General features: G+C 41.2%; 1 protein-coding gene across 2 annotated transcripts in view; it reads right to left on the reverse strand.

Annotated features, from left to right (window-relative positions):
* Positions 1–15,846, reverse strand: part of Metap1 (methionyl aminopeptidase 1) — a 47,428-nt gene extending 31,582 nt beyond the window's left edge. Inside the window, exon 1 of one of the 2 annotated variants that reach the window (XM_029560231.1) lies at positions 15,640–15,846. In XM_029560231.1, the coding sequence (XP_029416091.1) occupies positions 15,640–15,753 (114 nt within the window). In that variant the 5' untranslated portion in view covers positions 15,754–15,846. The remainder of the gene's footprint in view (positions 1–15,639) is intronic. The other variant, XM_008826178.3, reaches the window with a different exon arrangement.
* Between the last annotated feature and the right edge of the window lie 267 nt (positions 15,847–16,113).

The following is a 16,113-nucleotide window of genomic DNA, read 5'->3' on the forward strand; positions in this document are numbered from 1 at the left end:
AAAGATCGCAATTCTGTATCAAGTAACTCCTCAGAGAACACTAAAGATTACGTACCAATTTAATTTTAAAACGGAGTATGTATTAAGAGAGGTAGGGTAAAAGAAGCATTGAAAATAAAAATTTTAAATAGTATCTTCACCTACATATTCCCCAAAACAACTACTTATTACTGATAATTCATAATCTTTAAGAGATAAAGTTCTGTGAGATTTGAAAAGGAGGATTTTTACTTGTGCTCAGTTACTTACCAGCTAGAGGGGAAAAACCTTTATTTCTAAATTTCACTTTGTCTTGTAAAGTAGGACAACTTTACAGAATCTGTGATCAATAGTTAAGTATTTCATTTTCTTCCATCCTGCCTCCACCCGTGCTATGCTGAGATTGAACCCAGGGTCTCATGCAAACCAGGACCTCACATATGCTATACAAGCACTCCACCACTGAACTATACCCTCCACTTCCAATGAGTATTTTTAAAGTAATTTAAAGTTTAAATTCAAAATACTGATATACCCACACAATCATCTTTTTTAAAATTCCCTGAAACTGGTGTTACAAATGGTTGTTAGCCACCATGCAGGTACTAGGAACAGAGCCTGGGTCCCCTGCAAGAGCAGACAGTGCTCTTAACTAAGCCATCTCTCTAGTCCTTCTACCTGCAGTTATCTTAACATGTGTCAGCCAGACACCAGTCAGAAAACCAGGCTTCAAAATTAAAAAAAATAACAACACAGTGTTATCAGTGGCCACACAGCAAAGGAGGTAACATCTCAGGTTGAGTCCAACTATAAAACCTGAACACAAAGAACATATCAACTAGTCGAAGGCTCTGCAAAATAAAGCAGTAGGCAGGCTAAGCGAAGTCCAAAATTCAAAGCACCACTGAATGACTTCTGTACTTCCCCTATCCTAAAACCCATGTGAAATCAGGGCATAAACAGCATTGCTACAGGAGAAATCCTGTCATTCTCTCTCAAATACAGCGAAGAGCACTCCTCATGCTTGAAGAACACAGAAAGCCATGTTCCTTTCTTTATCCTCACATGCCAGTCCCAATGTACCCAGAGTAGCAACCCACAAACACTATTATTAGTCAAAATTCTGAGGAATAGAAATTTTCTCCTTTAATAGTGATACTATGATCCAGGAATACAGGACCAACTCCCACTGTTTTTTCTAGTTCCTCCCCCTGCCATTTAGCCCAGACCCAGGCACAACCATGGAAATATGAAGCAATGCAGGTAGGTAACTATCGCTGCAACTTTCTTACCAAAGGGCAATTCCCAAGGAGCCAGAATATCTAATGACAAAGCTCAAATAAGAACTCTATCAAGTTGTTCTGATGCTTGTTAGAGCAGAATCCACAGAGACCATCATCCCATTTCAGACTGAGCACAGACCTGAACAGTATTTGCAGTCTAAATCCAACTAGATTACTAGCCTGTTAAAACTAAAGTACCAATATTGCCCAGAGATTTATGTAAGACCCAAGATCTCATAATACAGTCACCTCTCAGTATCAGGGGATGGCTGCAGGACCCTCCCTCAGATACCAAAGTCTATGGAGGCTCAAGTCCCCTATGTAAAATGGCATTCCTCCCACTTACTGTAAGGCAATTTTAGATTATTCATAATACCTACTACAAAATATATGCTATACAGCTGGGTATGGTGGTGCACTAAACCCCAGCACTTGGGGGAAGAGGCAGGCAGATCTCTGAGAGTCCCAGGCCAGCTGGGGCTATTGGGAGACTGTGTCTCAAAAAAATAAGAACAAAAAAAAAAAAAAAAAAAAACACTCCATACATGTTCAGTACAAATGTACCTACCAGAGGCCTAACTACATAGTATACAGGATACAATGAGTTGTGAAAATTACCTGTGACAGAGCAGGAGGCTACAGTACTTTATGCCTATCCACCATTTCATTAAAGTGGATTCAGCACAGTACAAATTAAAATTTGGCCTTTTGGAGTTTTCTGGAACCCCCAAGTATTTCAATCCACATTAGCTGAATCTGTGGATGCAGAACTCATGAATACAGAAGACGAACTGTACTCACTAATGCACCCATTGCACTCAAGAGCTAAGAGGCCCAGTATATCTCAAATACACTTTTAATACATCTCTGCATATCTCTGTATACCAGTACAGTATTCTGACTAAAAACACCTGGTGTTTAACAAAAGTTAGTACTTCAGTAATGAGATTTGATAAATTACATGTTCAAACTGTACCATAATATGTCTGTGTATGTGTGTGTGTCTGTGTGTGTGTGTGTGTGTCCCCTAATTATTAACCTAAATCCTGAAAATGTGGCCAACTTCTACAAAACAATTATAGAATCCTTCAAACTGCTTTCGTCTATTCTGGTACCTTACCTTGGGGGAGGGGGAGTATTGAACCCACGGCTTCAGGCATACTAAACACTCTACTACAAAGCCATAACCCCGACCCCAGTTTACTAAATTTAGAATCAAGTACATCTTACGTCTATTGTTTTTAAAAGCCAGACGTGGTGGTATGCACCTATAATCTCTTTGTGGCAGGGGGATCTTCAGTTCAAGGATAGCCTGAGCTCCCAAAACAAAAAGGAAGGAGGAAGGGAAGGGGACAGGAAAGAAAGCTTAGAAGAATGTATCTTGAATACCTACCTAATGTTTGTTGTAGATCCTGGTCCCTAGAGACATTAAAACATGAATTTCTTTCACAAACAGAAAAAAACAACTTTAAAATATTTTATATGTGTTAGGAGAAGCTGCAGAGTAAGATTTAGAGACAAACTGCAAAATATCACTATGAACATTGGTAAACATCAACAGAGACTACACAGTGTTGTAAGAACTCAAAGAATAAGATCAGAGTCAGGAGGAAGAGCTAAGGGAAGAAAGCAAATTCTGCATAAGTGAGGCTATTATTTCACCGAGCAAGGAGAGGCACATCCAGAAACAGGATGTTCACTAACATTTGACATTTCTACCTAACAGTTCAGCTCCTAGAACCTGAGTGGGAATATTAGGCTTTAAAAACTAAGTCTTTTTCCTCCAACTCTAGACTGTGTTCAACCTTGGATGGAACCAAATTTCATCACTCCAGTTTGGCAAATCTTCTGTATACTCAATCCCTGTTTAGCCAAGTTAACAAAGAGCATCACCAGGGGACAGAAGAGCTAGAAAGGGATAAAGACTGGTTTCCCTCTAAAGCACAGTCACTCAGAACAGTACTGATCCTTCGGCAATTTCTTTACTGTGAAGAACACTAGGAAGTATTTAATAATACTACCCTTGGGGCTGGAGAGATGGCTCAGCTGTTAAGAACACTGTTCTTGCAGAAGACCCGGGTTCAAATCCCAGCACCCATAGGGCAGCTAACAACTGTCTATTAACTCCAGTTCCAGGGGATCTGACAGCCTCTTCTGTCCTCCACGGGCATTGCATGACATGGGTGCACTTATACCTACACGCAGGCAATACACAAATACTCATAAAATAAAAATAATAAAATTAAATTTAAAAAATACTACTACCCTTAAAGGACTGCTCAGAGGATTCAATTAGTGGGGCAGAGAATATATGGAGCCTGGCAGCTTAACATTATGGCTGATAACTGCTCAACACAAAAAAAAATTCCTTTCCACTGTAGGCAAGAGCACTTGCCTAGGATGTGTGTGCTAGGACCTAGATTTGATCCCCAGTATCATAAAAGAGTTCCTCCCCATTCCTTTGAGGAGAGTCAGCAATGTAAAAGGGACTGTTAATGCCTAGCCCTCAGTATACATGCCTACACAATCCCTGAGTCTTCCCAGATGTCTCTCTATTAGTACAGCACAGCAATAGTAAAGGAGTCTTCAGGAATGTTGTCACTGGCATGCTATAACAGACATGTAGTTAGTACAACTGTCTAAAAGTGACTTCATTATGCTGGGTGCTTTTCTCATGGTATCTGACAGAGCTCCAGGGGGAGAAGATGGTGAGAAAGGAACAGCTGCAGTTACAGGGCCAGCAGGAGTTTAAGGTAGCTTGCTTACATTTCAGCAGCCAACCAGAAAGCAGAGACCTGAGCTAGAACTCATGCTGGGCTATAACCCTATAACCGTGCTCAACCAGCTATCAAAGAAAGAATGAATAAACAAAACATGGCACATACACATACAAATAGATAATAAATAAATAGAAAAAAAAAGTTAAGATAGATAGTAAAGCTAACAATCAACATATACTGCCCCCAAAAAGTTAAGTTGGGTTATGGGTGCAGCTCAAGGGTGGAGCTCTAGGATGCACAAAGCTCTGGGTTCTAGTCTCAGCACTGTCAAAATAACTAATGACAAAAAATAACTTACAAAACTATATAGCTATATATAATGTAAGTCAGTGAATCTACTTTTGTTTAGAAGGAATAAAAACTAACACTTTTACCAATCATAGATGTTGGCACTTACTGTGTATTAATTCTATTAATAACTTTAAGAGGCAAATACTACTGTTTCACACATCTATTAGATTAAGAAAACTCACAGACAGAAGAATTATGTTTTGTTTGTTTAAAAAAAAAAAAAAAAAAAAAACCTAATTGCAGTTGGAGAGTATTCAGTTCCCAGACCCCATAACATGAGGCTCACAACCACCTGAACTCCAGTTCCTAGGTTTCCAACACCCTCATGTCTTCCACAGGCACCTGCATGAAATACATATGTGCACACACACATACATATAAATAAAATAAAATAAATCTTTAAATAATAACAGTTAAATAGGCCTGGTGTAGTGGCATATGCCTTTAATCCAAGCACTCAGGAGGCAGAGGCAGGCAGATCTCTGTTGAGTTCCAGGTCAGCCTGGTCTACATAGTGAGTTCCAGGCCAGCCAGCGCTACATAGTAAGACCCTGTTCTCAAAACTTTTTTTTAAAAAAAACTCATCTGTAACTTCCATTAGCACCCTCTTGTTATGTGGTTTTTTTGTTTGTTTGTTTTTTTGTTTTTTGGGGTTTTTTTGTCTTTTTGAGACAGGGTCTTCCTGTAGCCCCAGCTGTCCTGGAACTCACTATGTAGACCAGGCTGGCCTTGAACTCACAGAGATCCACCTGCCTCTGCCTCCAGAGTGCTGGGATTAAAGGCATGCGCCACCACGCCCGGCTGTTATGTGTATTTTTAAGTGCTTCCTATCTATATAAGTATAATAAACAACTTTAGGACATTTTAACCTTTTAAAATGATTCTAAATCAACAAATGTTCTATTTCACAAGTTACACAAACACCAGAATGGGGGAAAAAATTAACGTCAATATCAAGTGCTAGCCACAATGTGAAACACAAACTTTATGATGAGTATACAGATTCAGCCACTTTGGAAAACAATTTGGTACCATCAAAATAAAGCTAGATCCTATGACCCAAGTATTTTTCTACTACATACATACTCAAGAGAAACCCTTGTACACAAGCATCAGGAATTAGTTACAAAAGCATTTAAAGCACTGTTTATAATACCAAAATCTTGAACAACTCAAATTTCCATTATCAAAAGAATGAATAAATTCACTGGAATACTAGAGAGCATGAAAACAAAGCACTAAAATATGTGCACTATAGAGGAATCTCAGGAAGACAGTATCAAGCAAAAAGCAAGTTACACAGGGTTACAGTGTGTAACAAGGTTTCACCTACAAAAATTCAAAAGTGTCAGGCTGGAGAGACGGTTCCAGGACCAAGAGCACTGGCTGCTCTTGTGGACAACACAGGTTCAGTTCCCAGCACACACATAGTGGTTAACATTCATCTGTAACTCCAGTTCGAGGATCCAGTGACATCTTCCGGCCTTCACAGGTACTGCACACATGTTGGTGCATTCAAGTAGGCAAAATACTCCGATACAATATACAACAAAAATAAATGAATCAAAAAAATTTTAATTCAAAAATGTTAAAACAAAAATAACACATTAATAAGCAATCAAATATATAAATGGCAAATGAAAAATAAACACAAAACTCAGGCTATGGAATAGCTGTTAGGTAAGGAACACAGGGCCTTCTGTTTGTAGCTATTTCCTGCTAACATTCTTTTAAAGAAGCTAGTAAATGGGGCTAGAGAGATGGCTCAGTGGTTAAGAACACTGGCTATTCTTGCAGAAGATCTGGGTTCAAATCCCAGCACCCACATAGCAGCTAACAACTGCCTGTAACTCCAGTCCCAGGGGATCTGACAGCCTCTCCTATCCTCCACCAGCACTGCATGACATTAGTGCACTTACCTACATGCAGGCAATACACACATAACCATAAATTTTTTTTTTTAATTTTAAAAAGAAGCTAGTAAGTAAACAGGCACTGACTATATGCTTTTTTAGAGCCCATGCACGAATTATCAATTTTTTTCCTCGACATCAAAAACATAGATAAAAATATTAATTCAAAAGCAATACTAAATTATTCATCATCACTGTATTAATATTTTTCTACCGTTTGTTTAGTAGTGAACACTACAAAGTTATCAGGATTTAAATGGCCAAATCCATCTCTATTACCAATAAACAAAATAATCAGTAATAAAGGAAATCTCTATCAGAGGAGGAGGAAGGGTGGGGGAGAGGCTGCCATGGTGCCATGTCTAAAACCTAACAGCACTCCAGCACCTATTTTACAGAATGATTCAAGATTGTAACTTAGTGGGTAAGACATAGTTATCTTCAGAATCTGGTGCAAGGGACCATCCTTTTGTACCTACCAAGGTAGAATCATTAAACAGTTTTGTAATAAAGAGAAGTTGCCTGCTGCCTCTCATTTGATAGCGGTAAGGGAAATTGCAAAAGTCATAATTTCATTTACCATTCAAACCCTAACCACCCTTCAGAGGCTTCGTGCCAGACAAATGCCACACCAGACTATAGCAGATGCCAGCTGATGCCAGTTTTAGGAATGCTTTCCAAATGACAAAGGACAGCTCTAGTATATCAGGAGGAAGTCTCTACTAGGCTTGGAGTAAGACAGGTTACTGGAGATAACAAGAGAGAACTTATTTATAGCACATGGCATGGAGGACATTTCATAGGGTTTCTCAGAGGTTCAATTACAGCTGCCAAACATGCATATTAAAAAAGGCAAGGCTGGCTTACTGTGTGTTTAATTCTTTATTCAGCCAGAAACAAGAGCTGTACTAACAAAGAAATCAAAATAAATACTTCTGGTTGTTAGGCTGAGAGCACTACCTGCCCAAGCATGACTAGAAGAACGCTTTGTTAAAGCTGTGAACTGAGGAAAGATTCAAGATCAAGCAGAAAACAATTACTACACTAAAACTGTACTATAAAGTCCAGTGGTTGCATCATATCCCTGCCTCTATCTCATCTACCCAAAGGATTTGCCATTAATCCTGAAAAGAATTCCTTGTTACTAAGAGGCAGTTATCACACCACAACTGCTCCCTCACAACACCCTAACCTGAGTATGTGCTTTTACATAAGTATGTCTGTTGCTCCTCCCAAACTTAGTGAGACCGAAGAAAATTTTGCAAATGTACCAAATCTGAAAAAGACTCACCAAAAAAAAAAAAAGACCAAAATCCTTGTTTTAAAACGTTTTTAAAAACAACCCACAACCAAGTGAACAGTATACTTCTACTTCATATACCCCTTCAGCTTCCAAAAATGGTAATTCTGAGTTTATCTGTACAACTCTAACTACTCAACAATCAAACAATACTCACTCTTTCACAAGTTCTATTGTAACATAAGTATTAATTCATTCCAAAACCCAGTGCCTGCCAGGGAGCCCTCAAAACAATGAGCCACTAACTACACTATAAGAACTATCCTCGGCTGGGCATGGTGGTGGATCTCTGTGAGTTCAAGGCCAGCCTGGTCTACACAGTGAGTTCCAGCACAGCTGGGGCTACAGGGAGACCCTGTCTCAAAAACACCAAAAAACAAACAAACAAAAAAAGAAAACATAAGGGCAAAAAAATCTCCCTAAGGCTATGACTATTATGGTGCTGTTTTCATAAAAACCTAATAAAAATATGAACATAAATGTACGGAATATATAAAAATGTTTAAAAGAATATACACCAAAAAGTTCTCTGAAATTTCTGAGTAACTAATTGCTTCCATTTATATTTTCTATTTTTCTACAATAAAGAATCTGCAAACTTTCTTAAGATTTTTGTTTGTTTTGATTGTTGTTGTTTGGTGTTTTGAGACTCCCTGTAGACCCAGCTGGCCTGAAACTCACTATGCAGATCTTCTATCTCTTGAGATCAGCCTGAGTCTGCCCCAAATGCTGGGATTAAAGGCCTGCACCACCATACCCAGTTTAAGTTTATTTTTATTTTCTGTGTCTGAGTGTCTGTCTACTTGTATGTTTGTGTACCAAGTCCATTCCTTGGTACCCAAGGAGCAAGAAGGGGTTAGATCCCTTGGAACTGAGTTACAGAGGGTTGAGTCGCCATATAGGTGCCAGGAACCAAATCCCAGTCTTCTGTAGAAGGAACAAAAGTTTTTGACTGCCGAGCCATCTTTCCAAACCCTGAAAAAATTATTTTTATTTAAAAAACAAAATTCATAGCCTTTCTATGCTTTCACCCCATCCTTTTGCTTATGAGCTTTGACAGTGCCAAATTCCCATAACTTATAGCAATTTTTAAGTTTTCTGAAGCAATGTGAAGAAAATGCAATAAAGAAAAAGAATACAGCCAGGCGTGGTGGCGCACGCCTTTAATTCTTGCACTTGGGAGACAGAGGCAGGCTGATCTCTGTGATCTAATGAATTCCAGGACAACTGGGGCGACAGGGAGACCCTGTCTCAAAAAAATAAAAATAAAAATAAAAATAAAAAGAATAATTCCAGGCCAGGAGTGGTAGTACATGCCTTTTTTTTATTTATTTATTATTATTTTAGGTGTATACATGTATTGCCTGCATATATGTAAGTGCACCTTGTGTGGTATAATGCTCGCAGAGGACAGAAGAGGCCGCTGGATCCCCTCAAACAGGAGTTATGGACAATTGTTGGCTGCCATGTGGGTGCTGGGATTCTGCAAGGTCAGTGTTCTTAACCACTGAGCCATCTATCTCTCCAGTCCAGTGGTACACACCTTTAATCCCAGCACTCAAGAGGCAGTGGCAGAGGCAGAGGCAGAGGCATGCCAATGTCTGTGAGATCTAGGCCAGCCTGATCTATACAGTGAGTTCCTGGAGCTACAGGAGACCTTGTCTAAAAACAAAACAAAAAAGAAAAAATAAAAATAAATTCTTGGGCCAGGTTAGGTGGAGCACACCTTTAATCCCAACAGAGGCAAAGGCAGAGGCAGGGGTAGGGAGATCTCTGAGTGTCTCAAAAAATAAAAAAAATAAAAAAAAAAACAGGGGCTAGAGAGACAGCTCAGTAGTCAAGAGCACTGACCACTCTTGCAGAAGACCCAGGTTCAGTTCCCAGCACCAACATGGCAGCTAACAACCATCTGTAACTCCAGTTCCAGGGCATCCAATGCCCTTCTAACCTCCACAGGCAATGCATGATATGGGTGCACTCACACACAACTTATTCATGACAATTTTTACATTATTCCTTCCGAACTGACTGAGGTTTTTCAATGACTTCAAATTTGGGATCTTCAAATTTGAAGGTAGGGAACCAGAGAGAAATGTATTAGTTCCATGGTCTACTGAAAAATTACACATGTAGTATTTCTAAATGCATGTGTGCAGCTGAAGGCTATATAACAAGAAACAGTGCTGATAGGAGAAATCTCCCTTCAAGTTGTTGGTCAGCGTAGTCCCAAGACTCCCAAAATTTTACAGGCTATTGCCACAGCCGCTGAGTGCCTCCCAGAACTTGAAGGTAAGACCCTACTGCTGAAGACAGGACACACTTCAGACATAGGACTTGGAGCAATGGAGTTGGAACTGACCTAGAAGCCTCCTTCCTGAAGACTAGATTCATAGTTTTGGAGGACACTATGTAAGCTGCTGAGGGAGAACATCAATCGATGGTCCAACCCGAGTTTTAAGGCCTAATAACCACAACAATGACCAGCACAGCAAACTACACTGGGGCATTAGTGGCACTTTTATCTTGAGGGTAACCAACAGCTACCTAATTGGACTTAAAGCCAACTCACATGTGGTACTGTAAACATTGCCAGATACACATGGCTGGAGAGGTCGTAGATCTTAGAAAAAACCCTAAGGCTGTCACATCCACAGACAAATGTAATTTCTTACTATATGCTAAATATGGATCCTTATATTTACAGACAAATATACCAGTCACCACTCATCAAAGTTTCTTTTGCAACAGACAGAGACTATTACAGAGATCCACAACTGGTCACACACAGAGAATAAGTGTCTGTGAAATGCCCAACCCTAAGTGACATATCTACAATGGAATCTCTACACCTAAGGCTCATGGAACATAGTGAAACAAGGAGTAGAGAGAGAACACTAATGCATCTCTCAACTCTCATCAAGGAAGCTCCCTTATGCAATAGAGGGCAACAAGCACAAAAGGTTGCAAATGGTCAAAGCATGGAGTATAAGAGTTTGCAGAGTGTGGGTCCCTGAACAGGACTCCAATATTAAACTTCACCTACCCAGGGCTAAGGGACCATTGCAGAAGAGGGGGCAGAAAGATTTAAGAGCCAAAGGAGGAGGTGCATGACCATATGGAAACAAACTCTTACAGGCTCCCAGGATTTTAATCACATGAACTTAAAGCAACGGTGACAGCATGCACAAGACCCATGCAAACACAAGCAGACAAAAACCCAGTATAGAACTGGGGAAATGGGCAGTAGGCCCCAACCTTGGACGAAGAACTATTGACAGCTAATTACTCCTGGGTGAGGGGGAACAGATCTTCTTTAAGGGAGTGACTCTAGATAGGCTGACTAGACACCAGTGGATGACCTTGCACTGAGGGACATCAGCGGACACTAATTTGACTCAAAAGGCCTTACTATAAATGACAGAAGAATGCATGAACTCCAGTGAGGGAGGGGTATGGAGAGTGCAGATGGGGAGGAGGTATAAAAGTGATTAAGATGTTTTATATGAAGTACACAAAAATTCAATTAAAAATATACAAAAAATACACACGTGGAGTGGCAGAAGGGTTTCAACAGATGGATTTCAAAGGCAGAAATTTCATTTGGCTGACATCAAGTTTGAGGTAGCATTAAAATGAAACAATAGGTGGAACAAAGTAGAAGCAGAGAAGGCAGATGGTCTTACCCATAGACAAATAACCTTTTTCCCTAGTAAAGCTCTAATTCGACATGGTCAACTAGATGAGAAAAGTGACTAACTTGACCAAAAATTTTCTGTGGACTTAACTACTGAAACAACACAATTAAAATGTTTTAGTGTAAGAAAAAAGGAGTTAGCCGGGTGTGGTGGTACGTGCTTTTAATCCCAGCACTCAGGAGGCAGAGGCAAGGAGATCTCTGTGAGTTTAAGGCCAGCTTGGTCTACATAGTGAGTTCCAGGCCAGCTGGGGCTACAAGGAGACTCTGTCTCAAAAATCTAAAACCACAAAGTGGGTAGTGCCTGAGGAGCAACACATGACGTGGCACTCTGGATTTGCACACACATGAAAACGCACACGCATGCATAGTAGATTATATTGTATTTATGTCAACATATATTACGAATTGTATCATTAAATAATAGGCAAATATATTTGTTTTCTTCAGATACTGTATATTGTGACCACTTGGAGAAAATGCCAAATTTAATCTACGCTATTACTTGTTTCAATATGTAAGCTGTAATGAGTTAAATGTGTGTGCTAGAAAATGTAATGAACAGATCAAAGTAAAAAATAATAATAATAATGTTTTTTTCCTGAAAAAAAAGCAAAACAAAAGAACTGAAAAATTAAATTCAACCATAAGTAATAAATGACATTAATTAATGGACATCTTTGCCTAGCACAGTATTTATCCTTTAAAAAATAATGTAAATGCTGAATTCTGCTTTCCATAGCAGGCACATTCCTCTTTTTTGTTGTTGCCTTTTTGTTTTTTGAGACAGGGTCTCAATATGTAGCCCTGACTGGCCTGACACTTGCTATGTAGACCAGGCTGCCACCTGCCTCTGTCTCTGCTGGGATTAAAAGCATGCGCCACCACACCCCTGCTCTCTTTCACCTTTAATGAACTGATGGCCTACTATGTGCCACAAGGCACTACAGAAAATAAAAATGTCAGCCTCCATCCTCAAACCTCAAACCTCTTACAACTGAAGACAAGTTGTATAAACTATTAATATAGTAAGAAAACACTCAGACATCAGAACTTTGGGAAAGTTAGATTTAAGCATCTTTTACTTAAATTTAAGTATTTAGATTTTAAGTATCTTTAAGGTCTTCATCCTTTTAAAGGACCATAACTTCTTTAAATTAAACAGCTTAGAGCTGGATATGATGGAGTACACCTTTAAATTTTTTTTATTTATTTTTATTTTATATGTGAGTGTATTGCCTACATGTGTGTAAGAGCACCCATGTCGTACAATGCCCAGATAGGTCAGAAGAAGGCATCAGATCCCCTAGAACTGGAGTTATGGACGGTTGTTAGATGCTATGTGGGGCTGGGAATAAAACCCAGGTCCTCTTCAAGAGCAGTCAGTGCTCTTAACCACTGAGCCATCTCTCCAGTCCTGGAGTACACCTTTAATACCAACACTCAAGAGGCAGAGGCAGGTAGAGCTCTGTGAGTTTCAGGCCAACCAGGGCCACAGAGTAAGACCCTGTCTCAAAACAAAACAGAAAACCAGCTCAGAAATAAATATTCCTACCTTTTAAAGGACAAAACACAGTACAACAATAAAATGAGTTGTTGTATGTTATAAAGTTTACTTGTGTGGTTGGTGCTTTACATACTCAACCTTCATCTTCATCAAAACCACGTGACAAGAACTATTAGTGGTCCCCTTTTGAAAAGAAAATGAAATTAGAGAAGTTACATGCCCAAAGTCACAAAGCCAGTAAAGGATGACATTGGGAGCCCTCTAGTCTCCCTTTTCAGACATCTATTCATTCATTCGAATGTGGTGACCACCTGCTGCATACAAAGTACAACACTACAAAATAAGCATAAGGTAGTGAACAAGCTAGTTTGTTCCTAAAGTTCACCTTCTGATTGAAAGACACTGTTTTCTAACAAATAATTATAGGCCATTAAAATAATGTTATAAACATGCTACAGTGTTAGGAGAGTCTTATAGTTTGGTTTGTTTCCAAAGACAAGCTGGCCAATCCTTAGGGTATAGAGGAGAGAGAGGAAGACAAAAGACTCCTCCGAAAAGAACAGGACCAGTGGCAAGGAAAAGCCTCAGCTTCAACACCGTTGGGAAAATGGGTTTAGGAAAAGTTAAGAGACTTGACCCACGTCTCAACTGGGCTGAAGGAATAGCTGTGATTTCCAACAATAGATGATGTTTTGGATAGGAGAGTAAAAGCATAGCCTGTAAGCAAGAGAATAAGACTAGACTGAGAGCTACCCAAATGTGGGGTATAATCCTGAAAGCAATGGGAACCCCATTACTGGTGTAAGGATATTCCAACTATGGAAAAATAACTTCAATTAAAGATTTTGTCTGGTTGGTTTGGAGGTGGTTTGTTTACAAAGTGAGGAACTACAGTGGAGAAAACCAACTGCTACAACTGACTCAGTGACAAGTGTTAAAAACTAGGAGGTGAGAGGAATGAAGACAGCAAGAGAGGGACTCTGGATATGCTTGACCACAGAAGAAACCACAATAGTAGTAACACACCCATAGAATCCAACAGAGTCCACTCAATTCTACCATACTCAACAAATCCTGTGTTTGGTTAAGCATCTTTTTCCACAACTACAATTCAATATTCTTAATAACTGAATGTCACCTATGCTTCAACACGGTATCCTTGAACCTTTCAAGCTTTTCAAAGTGTTGGTATATTAACCCATATATCATAAAAAAAAAAAAAAAACACCACCTAATTTTCAACAGTGTATATAACCTGCATTATCCTACTCAAATGGCACACAATTTTCCATAGCAAAACCTTTTCTGGGTCCAGGTCCCACAAAGAACTCAGCAAATCAGAATTCGAAAATGTTAACCAAAGGGATCTGCACCAGGTTTTGCATGTGGATAGCCCCAATGTTATTTTTAGATCAAGCAACACTTCTCCATGTGCAACTTTTTCTAAATGATACCTAGAAGGTCAAGGATCATATCCTATCTGAAAACAAGACCTGCAGACCAGCTAAAATCTCTTGGTATAGTTTATCTACAAATATTTCCATCGTAAGGATTCTCATTTTATTTTACATTTATCTTCGCATGTATTTTATATTTGAAAATATTTATTTGTATTTGCTGTTTTCATATATCTATCCTCTTTTGTTGTTTCAGACATCAGTCTCACTATGTAGTCCTGGCTGACCTGGAACTCACCATGTGGACCAGGATAGCTTTAAACTTACAGTGGTCAGTTAACCTCTACCTCCATAATGTTGGAATTAAAGGTGTATGCTGCCACACCAGGCTCTTTTTTTAATCAGCATTTAAACCGTACTGGAATCCTTTAAAAAACAAGGTCTTAACTTGTCCGACTTTAAGGTCATACGTTAAATTCAGTCACAGAGCAACCTTATGAAATATAGAAGGAAAATTATATCCTGTCCTACCGGGTAAAATCAGAACTCAGAAATTAAGCTGACTTATTCAAGATCTCACAGGAACTGGCAAGGAAAGGATCATAGCAAAGTCTTTTGACTCCTGATCACTCCTTTCTCCCAGAAACCTGCCAACTTACCTGAATATTTATATGCCTCTCATCAACAAACAGTAACTAAAGGCGAACTATTGCTGCCTTGCCATTATTCTGGGTCTCGAAACGCAACAGAACACAAATACTGTACAGTAAACACACACTTCAGTGTGGGCCCCATCCAATGCTGGGTTTGGTCCACTGCACAAAACGTAATAAAATACAACAGGGCATAACCTTCAAGGGAACTGTCCTTTACACACTTCGTAGGAAATTCAGCAACAGAGTGACTCATCCCCTTAACTTAAGGTTCTCTAAATAAATAATTTGAGGTGCCAAAGCAAAAGAATACATTACACGGACCCCTCTCCATCCCCATACACAAAGTTGTTTTAATGTCAAAGCATAGTAGTAAAACACAAAGAAATGAGGCTGAAGCGTCACTCTTGAAGGACTCCGGCCGTCCCGAGGCCACCGCCCCCACCCCAAGCCTGGCGGGACTCTTCCGTCCCGAATCGCACAAGCACCGGAGTGCGGACGCGGGCCCGCAGCCCCTGCCCAGCGCGACAGAGGCTTAGAGGAACACCGGGCTGAGGGCTCCCGCGCGTCCCTACCTGCCCACACACCTGGCCGCCGTTGCCCGCAGATGATGCGCGGCCTGAACCCGCCCTGAGGTACAGCCCGGACACTCCGGGCAGGTCCGCTTCCGCCCCGGCTCGCGCGGCCCGTCCTGCCTCCGCGAACGCCGCGAGGCCAGCAGCCGAGGCCCGGGCCCCTCATAGGCCCGAAGTCGGGACGGCGGAGTCTCGGGAGTCGGGAGGAGGAAGCGCGGCCCCGGAACAGGGCGGGAGGGGAGAGGAGGGAGCGCAGCGGGCGGCTACCTGCGAACAGAAGTACGAGCCCTGGATACCCAGCTTGATGCAGGTGGGACACTGGAGCTTCGCCTCGCTGCTGCAGCCGTCGGTCTCGCACACCCGAGTCTCCACCGCCGCCATGCTGCCTGCCCGCGGGAGGAGCGCCTCACCGAGGAAGAAGAGTAGGGAGGGAGGAACGGCCGGAGGGGAGGGGACACAGACCGAGGTGGGGAGGAGCTCCGCCAGCCTCCGGCCGGGCCGGGAACCAGCAGAAGTAGGGCCCACCCACCACGCTGTGCGCCACGCCCCCACCACGAGCGCGCAGCTAGTGCCCGCCCCGGAGCCTGGTTACTCCCCCAGCCCCGCCTCCCAGCCTCGCCCCGCCCTGAAGCTTGGGCCCACCCTTCCCTGAAACATGGACACGCCCCCTACCGCTTTCACCCAATAGGCGCCCCCGCCCTGCAGCTCCGCCCCTAAACGCGCATGCGCAGCAGGCGCCAC

The sequence above is a fragment of the Nannospalax galili genome, unplaced genomic scaffold (genome assembly GCF_000622305.1).
Source record: "Nannospalax galili isolate Female #2095 unplaced genomic scaffold, S.galili_v1.0 scaffold189, whole genome shotgun sequence".
Classification (NCBI taxonomy): domain Eukaryota; kingdom Metazoa; phylum Chordata; class Mammalia; order Rodentia; family Spalacidae; genus Nannospalax; species Nannospalax galili.